This window comes from Amblyomma americanum, chromosome 6 (assembly GCF_052857255.1).
Source record: "Amblyomma americanum isolate KBUSLIRL-KWMA chromosome 6, ASM5285725v1, whole genome shotgun sequence".
NCBI classification, from domain to species: Eukaryota; Metazoa; Arthropoda; class Arachnida; order Ixodida; family Ixodidae; genus Amblyomma; species Amblyomma americanum.
Window position 1 is genome coordinate 110656648 of NC_135502.1, and position 17390 is coordinate 110674037.

The following is a 17390-nucleotide window of genomic DNA, read 5'->3' on the forward strand; positions in this document are numbered from 1 at the left end:
ACACGCGCTGGATGTATTGACATCTCGCCTCCCACCTCTGGGTCTAACACTCTCTCCTACTAAATCATGTTTCATTCGAATTGGCAATAAAGCCGCCTTATGGAAAGCTGCCCCTTTAAATTTTACGGTACATAATTCTCTGATTCCTCAGGTAGAAACTGTTCGTATTCTTGGTCTTCTCCTCCATACATCTGGGACTGGCACCCCGTGGCTGACAGCCACCCGTAAATCGGCTCACGCTACTCTAGGTCTGATTCGTCGCATAGCTATGCGCTCTGGTGGCGCACGTGCTCATACGGCCCGCCAGCTTGTGCGCTCTATCCTTCAGCCACGGATAGTATATCAGGCTCAATTTCAACGTCTCACCCGCAGACAGTGGGACTCCCTTGAAGCTATCAATCGTGAGGCTATGCGCGTCATAACATATCTGCCTCGTTTAACACCCATACCTGTGCTACAGGAGTTCGCCCAACTTAATACACTCAGTGAGATCATCGACCAACGGGTGGCAAATAGAGCTCGAAAACAGTCTCTCAAACTTCATCGTTTAAAGACACTTCCACCGTGGTCCTATTGCCAGCTCACTGACAATCGCCCCACTGTTTCCCCGTCGGTATCAGCAGCGTATCTGCCTGAAGGGTGCATATTATACACGGACGCATCTCATTCTGCAGAGAGGGGAGTTACTGCTGTGTATAGTCCATCTCATCCGCATCTCAACTCTCGCGCGACGTATACTGCGGATACGTGCACTCCCCTGGCATTGGAACTTCAAGCCATTTACAATGCCATTGCTTCCCTTCCGCTCGTTCCAACATTCAATACAGTTCACATTTACACCGACTCCCGCGCCGCCCTTAAACAGCTGAAGGCTGTTCGACGAACGTTCCAGATTTCACAATCTATTCATGTGCTCTGCGCAAAGTATCCATGTCCTGTGCGCATACACTGGATTCGCGGCCATGCCCAGGATCCACATAACATTCAAGCGGATGCTATGACTCATCTTCATACATTAGACGATCCGCCACCTTCCCCTCTTCCCCCAGATCCGTTCCTGTCCCACGTTTCCGATTCCGAAGTTCTGCGCCAGCGAACACGCGCTCTAATTCCTCCGTGTTCGCACCCTCTCCCCCGTAGTCTTACTCGGCAGGAGGAGGTATCCGTGCGCCGGATTCGGGCAGGGGCGGCTCTGACACCATCTGTCCGTCATCGGTGGCGTGCCAAAGATCTGCCACTACCTGACAGGTGCCCTCACTGTGGCGCTGCACCGGACATATGTGATGTGCGGCACTTGTTGTGGACGTGCCCAGCGACGGCTGCTATCAGAAAACGGCTCCTCAGGGAGGTGGGCCTGCGGTGTAACCGCGAAAGTGACTTCGTGAAGTGGACAATGGACAACCGTTTCATTAACAACCTCTGCGACTACCTCAGCGCAACGGTTCTTCACTCCTTCTTTTAACTTTCAATCCCGTGCATTCCTTCCCCCCTTTCCTTTTTCAACTTATGCCTCATGGCACACTTCTCGAATAAAAAAAAAAAAGAAACCCAAGCGGATGAAATGAGGAGAGGAAGACGAAATGCTAACTAAAATTAGAACAGCGGAATTATGTTTTTTTTCCTGCTCATCATGGGAGAGGTAACGTCGCTGTTTATGGGCATTTTTGTATAATAAAAGAAGAAAGAGGAATATAGTAAAATATACAATGACGATGAGGACAATGATGAGAAAAAATTATTTGGAACTACGAGATTATTGATCTCGTTCCAATGGTCGAGTGGGTGGCATTCTCATTCCAAGATTCCGCTGGGCACGACTGCTCGACGAACTTGCTGGATGAGCGCTTCTTCTCCACCCAGAGTATAGCCGGACAGGTGTACCTCCCACTACTCGAATGGCGTGCTAGGCATCTTTAAGTGTTGGGGTTTGCACCGCATCCCTGTAAGATGTGGAGGTGTGGGTGCTACGTGTGTCGGCGCGCCAGGGGCAGACGCTACGATATATGTTAGTGGGTACATCTTGCTGCAGGCTTGGGAATGTGTTTGAATAAGTCTGGGGCGTCTTCAGTGCTGAGGTTTTTCTGAGGCGGGGGGGGGGGGGGGATAAATCCTGCCGTTAAGCCGCTGGATATCGAGGCGTTCGCCGTAATTGAATGGCAGGGGCACGAAAGTAAAGGGTGCCTGGATGGTTGGTTTTGCCCTGCTCGGTTGGTCAACGCTCGAGCTAATTAAGACGCTCGCTCTTTCGTTCCCCTCCAGTCCCGCGTGGTCCGGCGTCCACGTGATTTGATGGTATTCTGCGAACTTGGGACCCAGGATGTGAGCCGCCAGCAGCGGTGTCCGCCCGTTGGTAAAGTTGCGATGCAGGCGTGTTGCGAGTCGGTGACGACGTGAACTTCCCTGCCCGCCCTGTCGTGGTACTTGACGACGAGCGCTGCGGCTATGGTTTTAGCCCCAGCTGGGCTCTCTGCCCTGACGAAGGCCGCGAGGGTCAAGGAGTTGTCTCTTACCTCACGGCGGCTACCGCAGACAGGTACGCCGCCCGGTCCACGTACGTCACGTGCGGTTCGGCATTGAATTGTTGACGCTGTCGGTCAACGGGAGCCTTGCGCCGACCTTCGTGGAGTCTGCGGTCCCTGTCGTTCGGGATGGGGCTCGCCTTGATCCTGCTTCTGACCTCGGCCGGGAAGCGACCGTTGCCCACCGGGAGGGCAGAGCTCCGTTACCGTTCCGGTCCGGTGGAGGATTGCTCTGCCCGCCGCCGTATTCTCCAGTATGGCCTTTTGCGAGGCCAGAGCCGCGTCCCATAGCTCGGCGAAGGTGTGAATCCCGACAGCCGTTGACTTCACGCTCGACGTGGTGAAGGGGAGACCCAGCGTTGTTTTGTACGCGCCTTTTTTTGTACGCGCTCTCCTGTGTTTGACGAATGGTGGGGATACGGCATGTCGTACGTCAATCTGCTGACCACCAGGGCCTGGGCGAGGCGGAGCGTGACCTCTTCTTGTTACTATTTTGATCATCCTCGAGGTCTGAATCGTGGCGGACCTGAGGGTTTGAAACGCGAGTCAATATGAACATTACAGGGAAGAAAACGAGAGAAGCCGACCGTTCTATGTCGCTGCTTTGGTATGTTCGGTGCGCCTACAATTAGCTTTCGAGTTTGTATTGATCGCTATATGCCACATTTTTAACGCTGCTTTTTGTGCGCAGGTTAAAATCAATACGACACCTGTAGCGTATACCCAGAAGGCTGGACCGTTTCGTATTGCTGGTATGACAAGGTATTCTAGCCTGCGTGCGAGTTGTCTCCTGCTGCACTGTGCATGCTAGATGACTTACGGTAGATATGATGCTCTGCACAAACTAGCAGGATCTATCACAAATTTTTCACCTCTTTTTACACTGTTCTTTTTTTCTGCTTCTGTTTCTTCAACACAGGCGTGGTGCTAAGCGAGCACATCCGGCATTTCGAACCCTTATTTTTCAACCACCACTCCTTCCGGGACCAGCACCACCGCAGTAAAAGGTCACCCAAGTTGGACATCCGCCTGGAGTTCGCAGCGCACAATCGGTGAGCATCGTAATCAATCAATCAATCAATCAATCAATCAATTAATTAATTAATCAAGCAAGCATGCAAGCAAGCAAGCAAGCAATAATTAATTAATTAATTATTATTATCCAATTAAATAATTAATCATTCAAACTAGCAAATAAACAAACAAACCGTTAATTAGTTTTAAATTGCGTGGTGAAGCTCAATTTACAGTACAATAGATTTTACTGCAGGAATTGTTTTGAGAATATCGTAAAGCTTCATGAAGCACACAAAAAATCGTTATTGATTTGTTCAAGAAAAAAAGAGAAAGCTGTCAGTCCAGCTCCAGTTCCGGAAAGAACAGTTAATGAATTTCTTTTTTAGTTCTGACGGTATCAGAACAGGGGAATTCATATTTGTTTTTTCACACATTTTTTAAGAGTGTCGCTGAATCCAGCAATGAGTCCATGGCTTGCTCTGTGCTGTTGCCGATGAGAGACCCGCTTTTTAACGATGGAACTGTCGTGAAAGCAGCAGCACATTTATGGGCGTCTCTCGAAAGTGGTGGTTAGGGGAAGTGGGAAGGGATGACTTCCTATTTCCAAAGCGTATTTTTAACTTTCTCACTGGAAAAAAAAAAAAAGTGGAGGTGCATACCGCGTTTCCGTATCAAATTTCTGGCGGTGCAAGACAGCCACTCCTTTATATAAATCCGGCCTGCGTAAAGTGCAATGTGCAAAGCTGAAAAGACGCAGATAGCGAAATCCATCGCACAAATAAACTTTCGGGGCTTTAGTCAACGCGTTATTGAAGTCCTATAAAAGCGCTTGGGGCCATTTTCCTAGAACTGGCACACTCCTTGAAATGTAAACACGCGCTCGTCGCTCGAATAAACGGAACATTTCTCTACAAAACGGAGGAATTTCTGGGTAAATACGAGCTAAAGGTCGAGCAGGCGTGCTCTATATTTTGTCTCAGAGTTACTGCCTGCCGTTAAGGGCTCGAGGTAGGCCATATACTTCCCGCGTGTTTGAAGGAATATCTAAGACACCTTTTTTTTGCTATGCAATCGGAACGTATAGCTCATTCAGGTCTGTTTCATTTTAGCCCATTTTTTGCCATTGAACTGAAGAGAATTATTGTGAAATCTTCACAGTTTGTAGTTGTTTTTTTCCGGGAGCCGTAATATTCTTCCTGTTTTCTGTTTAGAATAACGCTTTTTTTTTTAAGGAAAAGTGCCACGCATATGTATACCATTCTAATTCAGTAGCTTTGCGTCTCTGTGTATATCCTACTCTGTGTATATCCTCTGTGTATATCCTACTCTGTGCCTTAAGCTCTAAATCAGTCCATTGTGAAAGCTGCACTATCACATGGGCCGCCAAGTTCGGCCGGACATGCTGCTTCAATAAGGTAGGATTAACTATTTCGCAGTACATTGAATTTAACAGGTGCACTCGCACCGCAGATTGCTGTCACTCGGGATTGATAAGACGAACATTGAAATCATGGTCCTATAGTTTCTCGGCGGTTCGCACCGCGATATTCGTCCGACTACGCTGGCCGTCTCAATTCACGGCCCAAGAACGCCGACGCGCAATGTTTAGACACTGGGACAAGCGTAAAGTGCCGCACACGTGCATCTCGTAAGCTGGTACACTAGCCGCGCGAAAGACGACGCTGCTGTCTCGGTCAGCACTGTGTCCGCTGCTGGCTCCACTCGCGCCGAGAGTCTGATCGCCTATCGGAAAGTGAAGCCGTTGACGTCAGGTCCGCAAGTGCGCAGTCTTAAGGATTGCATGCAAAGTACTGGTCAAACACGACCGCAGTACGTCTGGCTGTATTCGGATATGACAAAAAAAATATCCCAGGGGCGCACTTTAGTCTGCTTAGGGGCAGTAATGCGAAGGCATTTTTCTTACTGCTGCCTATTATAGTCGCTGCGTGTTCGTTTTTGTATTCTATTGACGTTTCTAAGTCATTTTCGCTCTAACTTCGGTTCTACCACATCCGATGACGTGGGTCCCTTTGCTGGAACGTCAAGTAAGCACATCGAAATACAAATCGTGGATGAATGATTTGTTTAATTAGTTTACTTAGTAAATAAGTAATTCACCAATTCGATTAAATTACCGATGTATGTATGAATTATTTCACCAATTAAACCAATTATTGATTCGTCCAATAATTAATCACACCTTTAACCAATCATATCGGTGACTCAATCATTCGTTCATGTTAATTACATAATTCTTTAATCAACTACTTTATTATTTGCTCCTATAATGGATGATTGACCGTTCATGCGCGCATGCTGTGGTGACACGCTCTGCCGACAGGTCCTGTACACGCATAACGCTGCATAACGCAGCGGTTATGCCTCTGCGAGATGGCCCTGTGAGATACCCTAGAAACTGAAAGGCGGTTGACCGAGATGTCATGAGAGCAGGCCAACGACAGGGCCTGGAGGGCCTTCTTTGAAGGACATTTGCTGCTGCGGTCTTGAGTTGTATCTGACTACAGATCTGAGCTTGAGGGAGCTAGCTTTCATGCCACTATGATGTTAGAAATCTCGTTGTGGATATTAAGCGGTGAACAATAGAGAGCAAATAATCTGGTAATTGTAATAAATAAGGGATAATTCAAAATGCGCATGGTTTGAAGTTTCAGGAGCTCTTGATCTTGGCCTCAAGTGACGCAGAGCGCATTCGCGAGATAAGTCACTTTCTGCTCCTTTAGCAGAATCCTCTTCTACCAACTGGTCCGGATCATCGGTTGGGAACTTGGGACTTAGGATGGTGAAGCTGATGCTGTTTTCGCGGAGAAAAGAGAAGGAAAAATAATAGAAAGTTCAGAGGTTAACAAGGATCTCTTTGTGCACCAACAAAGCAGGGGTTGGAGAATGCAGAATAAAAAAAGAAGAGAAAGGTACTCTTTTCCAAGAGATATCAATGTCAGATAAACGTTTTAGCATCCGGGGAGGCTGTAAGACCTGAACCAAAATAGAAGAGGGGCTGATAAAGAAAGAGAACAATGCAAAAAAATCCAAAGACGAGTACGGTACTTCCCAATGCGAAATTTGAGCGCAGCTCTGAAGGTGTTTCGGTTTTGCGATATACTGGAGCCAAGAATTTCAGATGTGTGCATGTACATACATTTACAAAGCACTCTATTTCCCACACACACTTTCTTCAGTAACACTTCGCTCGCAATCTTTGACTGCCATGAAGGTAGCTTTGCGGTCAGAGAAATGGATGGAAATAAGTTCAACCTGCTGTACCATTGCCTAGTTCCCAAGCACATGGTTTGTGCTAGGAAGGCAACGCGGTTAGTGGCATGGCCGACATCGACAATTTATCGCGTGCTGCACAATTCAAGGCATCGCCCGCCAACGGAGCGGAGCATGGCGTGACTGCGAAAAGCGGGCGCGTAGGTGCGCATGCCCAGGCAGGCAGGCCTCCCCTCCCTTATCCACCCTACTCTGGCGCCGTCTATGAGCGAGCGGCGGTACTTTCATTTACTCGGCACGGCCGGTCTCGAGGAGGGCGCGTTTGTGCTCCCCTCTTCTCCCCTCGGTTACACCGACGGCGACGCGGCTCAACCCACGAACGGGCGCATAACAGCTGCACTGTTGAAAGTAATTTTTGACCACAGAAAAGGTGCAGTGACTGTCGCACTCTCAGCGGCAACAGTTAAAGGGGCTCTGAAACTGGCTGCCAGTAAATGTGCCGTGAGGGGAACGAAAAGGAAGAGGAGGAGGAACAAACTTTTATTCGTCATATGACAAAGAGGGCAGGTTTAGACAGCGCGTGGGCCCTCTCGACGGCGCTAGGTGGCATGAAGTCCATGCTTCATTGCGACCTCCATCGCCCAACCCACTACTAGGAGTTGTACCTCCGGGTCAGGCTTGACCCATTGACTTTGGCTTGAGATCTGGAAGCTCATAGGTGGTCGGTCCTCTGGGCACTCGAATAGGATATGATTGACGCCTGCGTTAGAATGATTGCAGAGAGTGCAGCGGGAATTGTATTCCGCGTAATACATCAGGGAGTAGATATAAGGATTTGGGAATGTACCAGTTTGAAGTGAAGGAAAGATTGAGCGTTAAAAATCGCCACTCGTTTCTGTTCCGTCACCCGCTTTCTGCGCGAGAAAGACGGGCAGAAAAATACGAAAGTTTTGCGGCCTTTGTACGGGGAGACTTTCGACGCGACGCAATAGAATGCAGCGAATAAAGCAAGCCCGCACGTCCAGACACACAAAAAGCTAGCGTTGAAAGGGTGCAGGGTTGCGAGACTACACTGCGTTACAGAACAACTGCGTTCCTCTTCACAGGTTGTTCAGGTTGCGGATGAAGCGCGACACGAGCGTGTTCAGTCCCGACGTGGCCTTCGAGTCGTCCAGCCGGAGGCCCATCTCGTACGACATCTCCAACGTCCTCAAGGGCTACATAGAAGGTGAGCTGAATGCAGTTAAAGGGGCTCTGAAAGGGGCTTTTAATGAAGGTGCGGTGTTCCTGGCATGTTAACGGACGCTGCTTCAGTAATGTACTCCAGCAATGCTCTCCAGCGACTGCCGCGATGACCAGATCGGTCGGATACGGCGAGCTCAGCTGACGGCAGCATTCAGCGGAGCCCTGGAATAGGGGCAACCGACCGTTGCGGAGGTGGACTCATCTGAACCGCATAAAAGCACTTGCGCTAGAGGTCGATAAAGTTATCCTATCCTAATACGTTTTGTAGAACCTAAGTTGTCTGTAATTCAAATTTTCAATTTTAGCGTCTCCGCGCCTTTCCCTCTCCTCTACTCACTTTTTGCGTGCCCAGAGGTCGGCGTCTGAACAGAATCACGCAGCAGTGTGCGACGGAGGAAGGCGCCAGCATGGAAAAGTCGCCGGGAAGGACTCGCCAACTTTCGCGCGCGATTGTAGAAGTGTATTACTTAGCCCAGGTGTTCATGAAAACACAATATATGATTGAGCCAGCTTATTTACTCTCCTCAGAAGGTGCTTGGGGGCCCTGTTTCGCATAGCAGACGCAAGATAAATAAAATATCACTTCTACCAATGCCCAGGTGGTCAGCGTCGTCTTGGAATGTCGAAAGTAGACTTTGTACCTCGCGACGCTATCTTAGACACGTTCGATATATCTCCAGGCTCAAGAGGCACTGGAAAAGGAAATGTTGCACTTGAGCTAAAGCGCGACAGCTCGGGCATATAGGTGACGCAGGTGCGCAGGTTTTTCAGGAGAGTGCTTTCTGCAGTGGCAGGCCCCCTTCCCCTATCTTAACTGTTGTGTTTTTCTCCTTTTTACAACCACCAGGTCTCCGAATGGGAATCTCTATCAGACCATCGGTTATCAGTTCTGTTCATTGAATGCCTGACAATGCCATTCCCGTTTTGTACGGCATTAACAAAGCGTTGTAATAGTTTCGGACGTCCTGTCTTTCATTGTCCAGCGTCAGACATAGCCTCTGTCCTGCAGCTGTTTGTGGTGCACGCTCGCAAGGAAAAAAAAAAAGCAGTGGTCTAATCCGCGGTACGCCCAGAGGCCCCTACCGCATGAATGCATGTGTGCTTTTCCAATGTTTCCACCTCATGCATGCACAAGGAATAACACAAGGAAAGTTGTCGCTGAAGAAAACTTTACACACTGGTTTCGTTACGCCTCTCGTAAGCACCCAGCGACGACGTAGCGTGTGCGTGTCTGCTTAGAATCATCGCCTATTATCTGTGCCTCGGCGCAAGCACTTGTTTTCAATTCCATCTACTTTCCAATTGTGTGGCGCATTTCAGGTGAAGTCGGCATGTCGGATGCAAGGAGCGAGTACGCTTTAGTGCCTGCACAAGCGCATTTATAGACATTCTACGCACGCCAACGCGTACCGCTTTTTGAAGGCGCTGAAATCTCGCGCCGCAGACGACGAAGAGTCGTCGGTCGAGGGCCTCATCACGACCGAGGGGCTCTTCGACGGCGTCATCGAGGTGCGCAACGGCGAAGAGTTCTTTGTCGAGCCCGCCAGCCGGTACTTCGACGAGCCCGTGGACTTCCACTCGGTCATGTACAAGGGCTCGGACGTGCGGTTCCCGGAGAACCAGTCCTACTGCCACGTGCACAAGCCCGCACCGTGCGAAGGCAGCGCGGCGCAGGCGGGAAGCGGCCTCCAGGACGGGACACCGTGGGCCTCTGGCCTGCACGGAGACCGCGAGGGCCGGAGGAGGAGGAGGCGGCGAAGCGACGACGACGACGAAGTGAGCAGTCTACGATGCTTACACAACGCGCACGCTAACTAGGGAGTAATTATTAATTCCAGAGGCCCGTGTACTGTGCGTTGTCAGTGCACGTTAAGGAACCCCAGGTGGTCGAAATTTCCGGAGCCCTTCACTACGGCGTCCCTCATAGTCTGAGTCACTTTGGGGCATTAAACCCTCACAAATCAAATCAAAACAAATAAGTAGCATCCAGATAAGCGCAACCATACGACTACAAAGAAAAAGTTTTCGCAGAAATTTCTTAGTTTTGAAATTTGTCCTGGTCCGGGGTTCAAACCCAGGACCTCCGCCTCACCTGGTCAGTCGCTCTACCAACTGGGCAAGTCGCTGAGCGGGATGAATTTTCCTTCAATTCCGGAGTTTTGTGAAAGCTGTGTATAACTTTCCTTTGTAGCCATGCGCCTTCGCATTGGTGGATGCTAGTGAGTAATTACTCTCTTATTGCCAATATACATTGCGCACCAAGGAAATGCAGGACGTGGAAGATGTACAGCCTCTTCCAAGAGTGCGCAGTCCATTTCGGGATTTGTTCGAGCAGTTTTCAATGCGATAACATTACAGTTGTCGTCACAGGTGTCCGAGGCGAAATTCGCTGACTGATCGAGAGGCCACGCGACCTTAGGACGTTATCCCAACTTGTCCTGGTGGGCCACCCTGATTGGTCCAGAGAGGTCACGTGGCCTTGTGACGTCATCACAACCTGCCTGCCGGTTTGTGAGCAACCTGATTTCTGGACAGCAACTCAGATAGAAAATCGAAATAAAAAAAAAAACGCCATACATGCAAATGTCAGCACTGTGGGAACATAGTGGACACCTGCTACGGCATCTAGCTGTTCGAATATGGCGGATGATGCACCGAAATTTGTAAAGAAGCTGACGCAAACGCGCTCAGTAGTTGCAACGAAATCTGAGACAGGTGTGAAACCAAATGTTATCGCATTTTAATTTTTAAGGTGACTTAACCGTGCCCATAGTTTCTGAAATTGCTCCTGGCCCCTGCAAAATTATAGCAGCTCAGATGTAAAAAGTGTAAAGGATGGCATTAATCGCTGCCTGTCGTTGCGAATGCCAAAGGCTCCCCACAGATAGTGCCAGAACAGAGCCCGTAAACAACTGGGAACCGGTGCGAAGTGTTTTTCGTACAGGTTGTACAAGCGTGCGCCATTCCCTGCTCAGTTGCGTTAAAAAAAAATCATGAATCCTCGAACAGCAATACAGAAAGGAGCTGGCCGAGATTAGCCGGTTTACTCAATATCCAGCATTACTAAAGGATAAACGAGCAAGAAAATTCACCATGGCGGTGATTAATAACAACTCAGAGGTGGGAAACTTAGCAGATGGCTGGCTCGCCCGTTAACTCAGCGCACTTTCTGCTGCATTTCCATGCAAATAATCCTGTATTATTAAAACAAGAGTATCGGTGAATGTAGCGACTGTGTCACTTTTATCTTTTAGCTTACTTTTTAACAGTGTTTTAACGTGCTTACTTCATTCTTGTTTGGTTCACATCAACCGCCGCAGTTTCCTGTTTTGCTATAGAAATCTTTCCAGTAAGAGCTCCCCGAGTGCAGGGATAGGTACGGTTCTCACTGGACTGTTGTTGCGTGCTCTTAGCGAAGGCACCGTCGAGCTACTAGGGCAAGCTTTTGGTACCTGTTCGCGACAGTTCTAAGAGCAAGTGTTCCGACATCCGCGTGCGAAATTATGGAAAAGCCTATACGCATCTCTGAACAGCGCAAAAGGGACCAGGACGAGCAAGAGCGCACACACACTGCGCTGACTATGAACTGAAGTTTTATTCGGTAATATTCAGGCATATAAGAGGCCCGAAAGCCAGCTCCGCGCACGCACCGAAAGTATGAAAAAAAAGAAAGAAAACGGAACAAAAATTATCGAAGGAATCAGACCAAACACGTTCGGTACCTTCGCAGAGCTGCTAGAGTCCTGTCGAGATTTTTATTTCGTTTTGATTGTTTTTTTCGCTTTCTGCGCTTGCGCGCGCTGGCTTTCGGTGCTTTTGTAACCATTCGTCGCACGGTGTCCAGATCGCACACGCGACCTTTCAACCTTTTTTTCAAGGCGTCTAGACGTGTTTACACAAAGTCAGGGATGTCGGCTACATTTGAAACTTCTGCTGGACAGAAAGACGAGCCTATTCCGTGCTTAGAGAAAATGACCGCTTTTCGAAAGCGTGTAAAAAAAGACGTCGCGAAGTTATACGGTGCGCCCAGGAGGTGCTGTTTGGTGCTGTAACATTTTTCTTTTCTCATGCTGTGGAATGTTCTACCAAAGAACGTTCTATCTGATTGTTCGTTGAGGAAACAGCTTCGGACGATAAATAAAATAATTGATTGGGCAAAAATGTGTTTGTTTTCTAATGAATGGGACTGAAATTACGCGAATGCGAAAGCGTGCGGCGTGCATGAACTACTAAAGTTATTGAGCCATTCATGTTACTTTTATGAAATGGGGGTTCGAAATATGCGCACAAAAGCTTTTAGATTTTTTTCTCGACAGTTGAACATAATGCGTGCCTGAAAGGAACAAGCGTGAACCTTTCCGAATAAAATTTCAGTTCAAAACGCTGCGTGCGTGTGTTTTGCTCGTCCAATTCTTTTGAGCTTTTCAGAGAGGTTTAACCTACACCAAATCGCCCAGTTTTTTTGTTACTGCTGATGTTAATAAGCTGTGACGCAACTCATAATGATTTCACACAGTGAGGAAGCCTACACAGCGTATGAACGGGAAGGGTACGTCGGTACCTGACGTGTGTTCTGGCCCTGACGCTTTGAGTAGCGTGAAAAAAATGTCTCCCTCTTTTTCTTCTCTGTTCATTTTAGTTTATACGCGGTTTTTAGTCGTGAAAGCGCACCAACTCTTTAAAAACCAGGGTTTGCTGAAAATTTCCGATTGCATTTATTATTTATTTATTTATGTTCAATACTGCCAGTCTCATCTGAAACCATAGCAGGTGGGCGAACAGCAATGAGGAACATAAGGTTCGAAGGAAAAGATTCTAACTTTAGTTAAGCTTTTTTGCACTCTAAACCCGAATTAGTCTATATAGGAGGAAAAAGGGAGTAAGTTGCCTTCTAATGCACTCCCTTTTAGGGGCAGGGTACGCTGCATAAGCCCTGGGAGTAAATCTCCATCATTAAAAATACGGACTACTTACGATTGGCAACGGAAACAAATTCTCACTTCAAAACGTGCGAAGCTTTAGCAGTTACGAAGATTTTAACTGAGGTTACAATCTCTGTTTGTTGGCCTGGAGACCTCCGCTGCCGCGTTTAAAAGACTTCCCCCCACCCCCATTGCTAACTGCATCAAGTTACTATGCATTGCCGCGGGAATATGCCGCCGTTGTCAAGAGCAAGCATTCCGTATAGACCGTACCATGCCGTGCCGTAACGTAGCGCACCTCCGCAGCTTCACGATGAGGGGGAAGCAGAGCCTCCTCTGATGTGGCGGGATGGCGATGCGGCGCACTACAGCCAGAAAGACCTGGAGCCCCCGGAGCCCGACTCCGCCGCGCTAGGCATCCGGTCTGTGCAGCGCACCCAGTGGGCTGCGGGAAGCGACCAGCCGGCCAAGAACGTCGTCATCGACCCCAAGAAGACGACGTGCATGCTGTACCTGCAGGCAGACCACCTCTTCTACCAGAGGATGGGCTCCGAGGAGGCCTGCATAGAGACCATGACCCGGCACGTGCAGAAGGTCAATTCCATCTACAGGACCACAGGTGGGTGACTGCGCTCGTCTCTCAGCGGGGCCGCCGGCGACTACTGTGCGCGTGCACTGTTTGATGAGATTGCAACGCGTGTTCTAGTTAAAGTTCGATTATACGCTGTCCCAGAATACATTCTGCTTTGTTTTACGCATGTTTTAAATTTAAAACGTAAAGCGAAATCCTCTTCTGGGGTGACCATCAAACGCTAGGTTTCTCTGGCTCTTTTGCTGATGAAAAAAAAAAAACCTGGTTCCTTGAAAATGAGGCTTTATCTTCTGAATTAGCCAGTAGTCGCTTCAAGACATATTGTCAGTGCGGAGATAGTGGCAGATCTGAGTGATGCCGGGATTCACCAAAAGTTCCTGCACGAGAAAGGGTGAATGAACAAGCGGTGAGAGTAGTCTATCCGCCGTTCTCATATCGACGCTGTCGCTGCATGTCCCTCCATTGATGATGTCTCATTTCCGATTTAGTGGAGCAAAGCAAGACCTTTTACTTCCCCATGCGGAGTGAGGTTCCGCCATCGCAGACAACTGAATATTTGAGAGATGGGGAAGTCTGGTCGGACATTTCCCGACTGAATCTCATGGCTGCTCATGAGTGACCGCATTATGGCATTCAGATTTTATTAACTAACTCTTAACCAGTGTTCGACAAGGTGAAGTCCACTTACCACACGCGTACCTCCTTGGCCGCCTCACGGCCTCGAAAATTCTCCCACTGCTGCTGCTTGGAGACCGCGCCAAGGAAGCGCACGTCGTATGGCGGGAGTGTGTGGACAGCGTGAACGCGCTTTGCGTGTTACTGTCCTGAAAGTAACTCGCCCTCGTGCGAGAACAAAAACAAAAACAGTTATAGCGACGTCAAGGACAAGCGACCAGCGAAGAGAGTTTCTTCTTGTCAGTCGCACTGATGGTTTCTTCTCCGAATAAACGTAATTCTTAAATGCAATGCCCTTCGAGACACCGGTCTAAATCTGAAGTCATCACTGAAAGAAGTCACGTGACTAGATCAGCGCGTCGACATATATTCATCAGCATCTGGAGCACTGCATGACAGTTTTCGAACTCATTCCGTGACTTACCAACAACAGCAGGGAAAGCGCATATGATATCCTTTTCCTGCACGTTTACTGTCGGTGATACATCGAGTGATGGCCAGGCAGCATTTACTGACCGCAGTTTGAGGCGCTACTGGGGTAATGTTTTAAGCCTTAATCCCTCCTGAATAGTTTTTTTTTTCTTTTTTCAAAGACAGCTTTTTCCCAATCATGTCACTGAGTGCGTCAAGTAAGTGACAGGAAATGTGGAAGCAAGCTAAGTGATGCTGATTCTGTTAAGTTCAGTACACTTGTCAATAAGCATACAAGCAATGCTTTTCGCAAATGAAAATACAGATCTGTTTTCCTCAAAAAGCACAAAAAAACTACGGGCTGCCCTTTGCAGTTCAGCTCACATATACAGCCTGATCTCAATACCGTGGTTCGAATCCAAGGGAGGCTGCCTCCTTACGTTAAACAAGTACGAACTACTGAAAGACGGTTCACAGAGTTATTTTGCAACTAATATGAATGAGCATAACTTTGAGTTTAGAGCTAATCAGAAATTTTTTCGGCAATTTTCACAATCGTCTCGGTCAATGTTGGTTTGACAGTATAAACTTCACTGGACTATGTGTTGTTCCTCGAACAGGTTTTATTATTAGCTACTAAATATGTCTGTTCTCCTGTGTCCGCGGGATATACCACACGTAGACCACTTTATTAGAGAATCATGACGCGGAGGTTCACCTGGTGAGAGGCTCATTGCAGGGAGGTGAATACAGGCCGTACTTTCTTTGCCTTTGGCAAGGCTCATTGCGGACGCAAGTCTCCAAGCCATGAGCCTGCCTTCATCTGGAGGTCGTGTTTACTGTAGCGAAGTTTTGTTAAATTTTCAATTCTTATTTTCAGACGTTATTCTTTTTTTTATGCTTTCCGTGTCTCTGTATTTGAGTTCCAGTGCCCCGAATTTGCAGCCTTGCTGTTCGGCAAACATTGCGAGACAAAGAAAAGAAAAAGAAACCGCGTTCGCAGACTTCGACCAGGACGGCCGCTCGGACAACATCTCGTTCCTGATCAAGCGCATCAAGGTGCACACCATGGAGGCGCTGCGCGACCACGAGTACCGGTTCCCGGGCAACTACGGCGTCGAGAAATTCCTGGAGCTCTTCTCCGAGGAGGACTACGACGCCTTCTGCCTGGCCTACATGTTCACCTACCGGGACTTCGAGGGCGGAACGCTGGGACTCGCCTGGACCGGAGACCTCAAGAACGCCGGAGGCGTCTGCGAAAAGAACGGGGTACACTCCTGCCGCTGCCTGCACTGTATGCCATATACGCCTGTCTTGATGTCACAAGCTCCTCAGAGTCGATGCTCGAAGTTTCAAATTCTATTTCTTTTCTACTCTGTAGCCTGGATTATTGGCTGTTTTGTTGGCAGGGACACAACGTATCTTTTAGCCCTCACACACGCCACACAGAGTTTGAAGCAGAACTTTACCAGTCGCTTTGCAGCGTACTGATAATTCGAGGATGGTGACAAGAACTCCTCATTTAGCAAAGATTCAGAATTGGCTTGTGCCCTGACTGGCACAGCAGCGTGTTTTTCTTAGGGAGATGGAGTTTTTTTTGGAGGAGATGGAGATGGAGGAACTGCGCTGCTTGTATACAGGATGCGTTATACTTTGAGGCGGTTCTGGCCGCAGCGGTGGCCTGATGGCAGACGACCTTCCCTGTATAATAGAGGTACTGGGTTCAAATTGGGGCACCTCTAGCAGCCCGGTGGTGCATGAAACGCGTGTATGCCGCCTCATCCTGTCGCTGAGTCACCAGTGAAGAATGCGACAGTCTCCGCGGCACTGTGCATATTTTGACCGAACATGGCAGTAAAAAAAAGAAAATACATTAATTCTGGCAGCATCGTATGAGAACTGTCTGTTATCATGAAAAACCTTTTCTCGCAATGTTGCAGTGTTGCGCGATGTTCTGTCGTACCAACAAAATTCGTTCTGCCGCTGTTACAAAAATATTTGTGATTGCCATACGAGAGTAACGAGACGAAAAAAAGCCTTGTCGTGTAAAAAGGACCTGCTGTGTCGAAATGAAAGTATCTTCTAACTTCGTCATCGGCAGAAAAATGCCTAGCGTGTGCCAGCCGCCAGCCTTGCTTGCGTGTGTTGAGCTCTGTAAATTGGATTCGGAGTATGCAGTGCAAGCTGTAGCTTACAGCAGGCCTCGTGTTAGCAACGGCAAAAAGTGTAGCAATCGCTACGCACAGGGCTTCCATACTTCACCGCGATTTCGACATGCGTCAAGACGGAAACCCGCCTGCAACAGCAATTACTCAACTGCGACTGGAGCCCTCAATGACTTTGTTGTACACTTATTACAGAGCAGCTAAAAGCCGGCTTATAAATGCATGCTGCTTTGTAGCGAAGCATGTTGAATAAAAGCATGTCTTGTTACCCCTCCTATGCCTTTTGGCTTGAAAAAAAAAAGCACTTTTGATGCATGGAGAGCATGCCATTTTTTCTGCACTGATTGTCTAAAATTGTCAGAAACATTAGTTAGTTAGGGACTCATTACCAGGAGCCACGTAGCCTCCCAGGTAATGACTAGCAGGGTGGTTTGCGATTATGAGCGACTATTCAAAGCACATGAAGAAAAGGAAGAAATGAAAGGAGTGACCGAAATATTTAAAGCGAATAAGGTGAGTCTGATTCGCAAAAAAAAAGAAAATATATCAGGTTAGCACACTTAGCATATCAGCAGATGCTGTTTGCTGCTTATTCGTCCCACCGGCTACGACT

At 48.3% G+C, this 17390-nt stretch overlaps 1 protein-coding gene across 2 annotated transcripts in view; it reads left to right on the plus strand.

Annotated features, from left to right (window-relative positions):
- Nucleotides 1-17390, plus strand: part of LOC144093987 (disintegrin and metalloproteinase domain-containing protein 10-like) — a 190244-nt gene that overhangs the window by 128517 nt on the left and 44337 nt on the right. For both annotated transcript variants that reach the window (XM_077627807.1, XM_077627806.1), the window contains exons 3-7: nt 3439-3571; nt 7874-7995; nt 9457-9788; nt 13241-13553; nt 15616-15881. In XM_077627807.1, the coding sequence (XP_077483933.1) occupies nt 3439-3571; nt 7874-7995; nt 9457-9788; nt 13241-13553; nt 15616-15881 (1166 nt within the window). The remainder of the gene's footprint in view (nt 1-3438; nt 3572-7873; nt 7996-9456; nt 9789-13240; nt 13554-15615; nt 15882-17390) is intronic.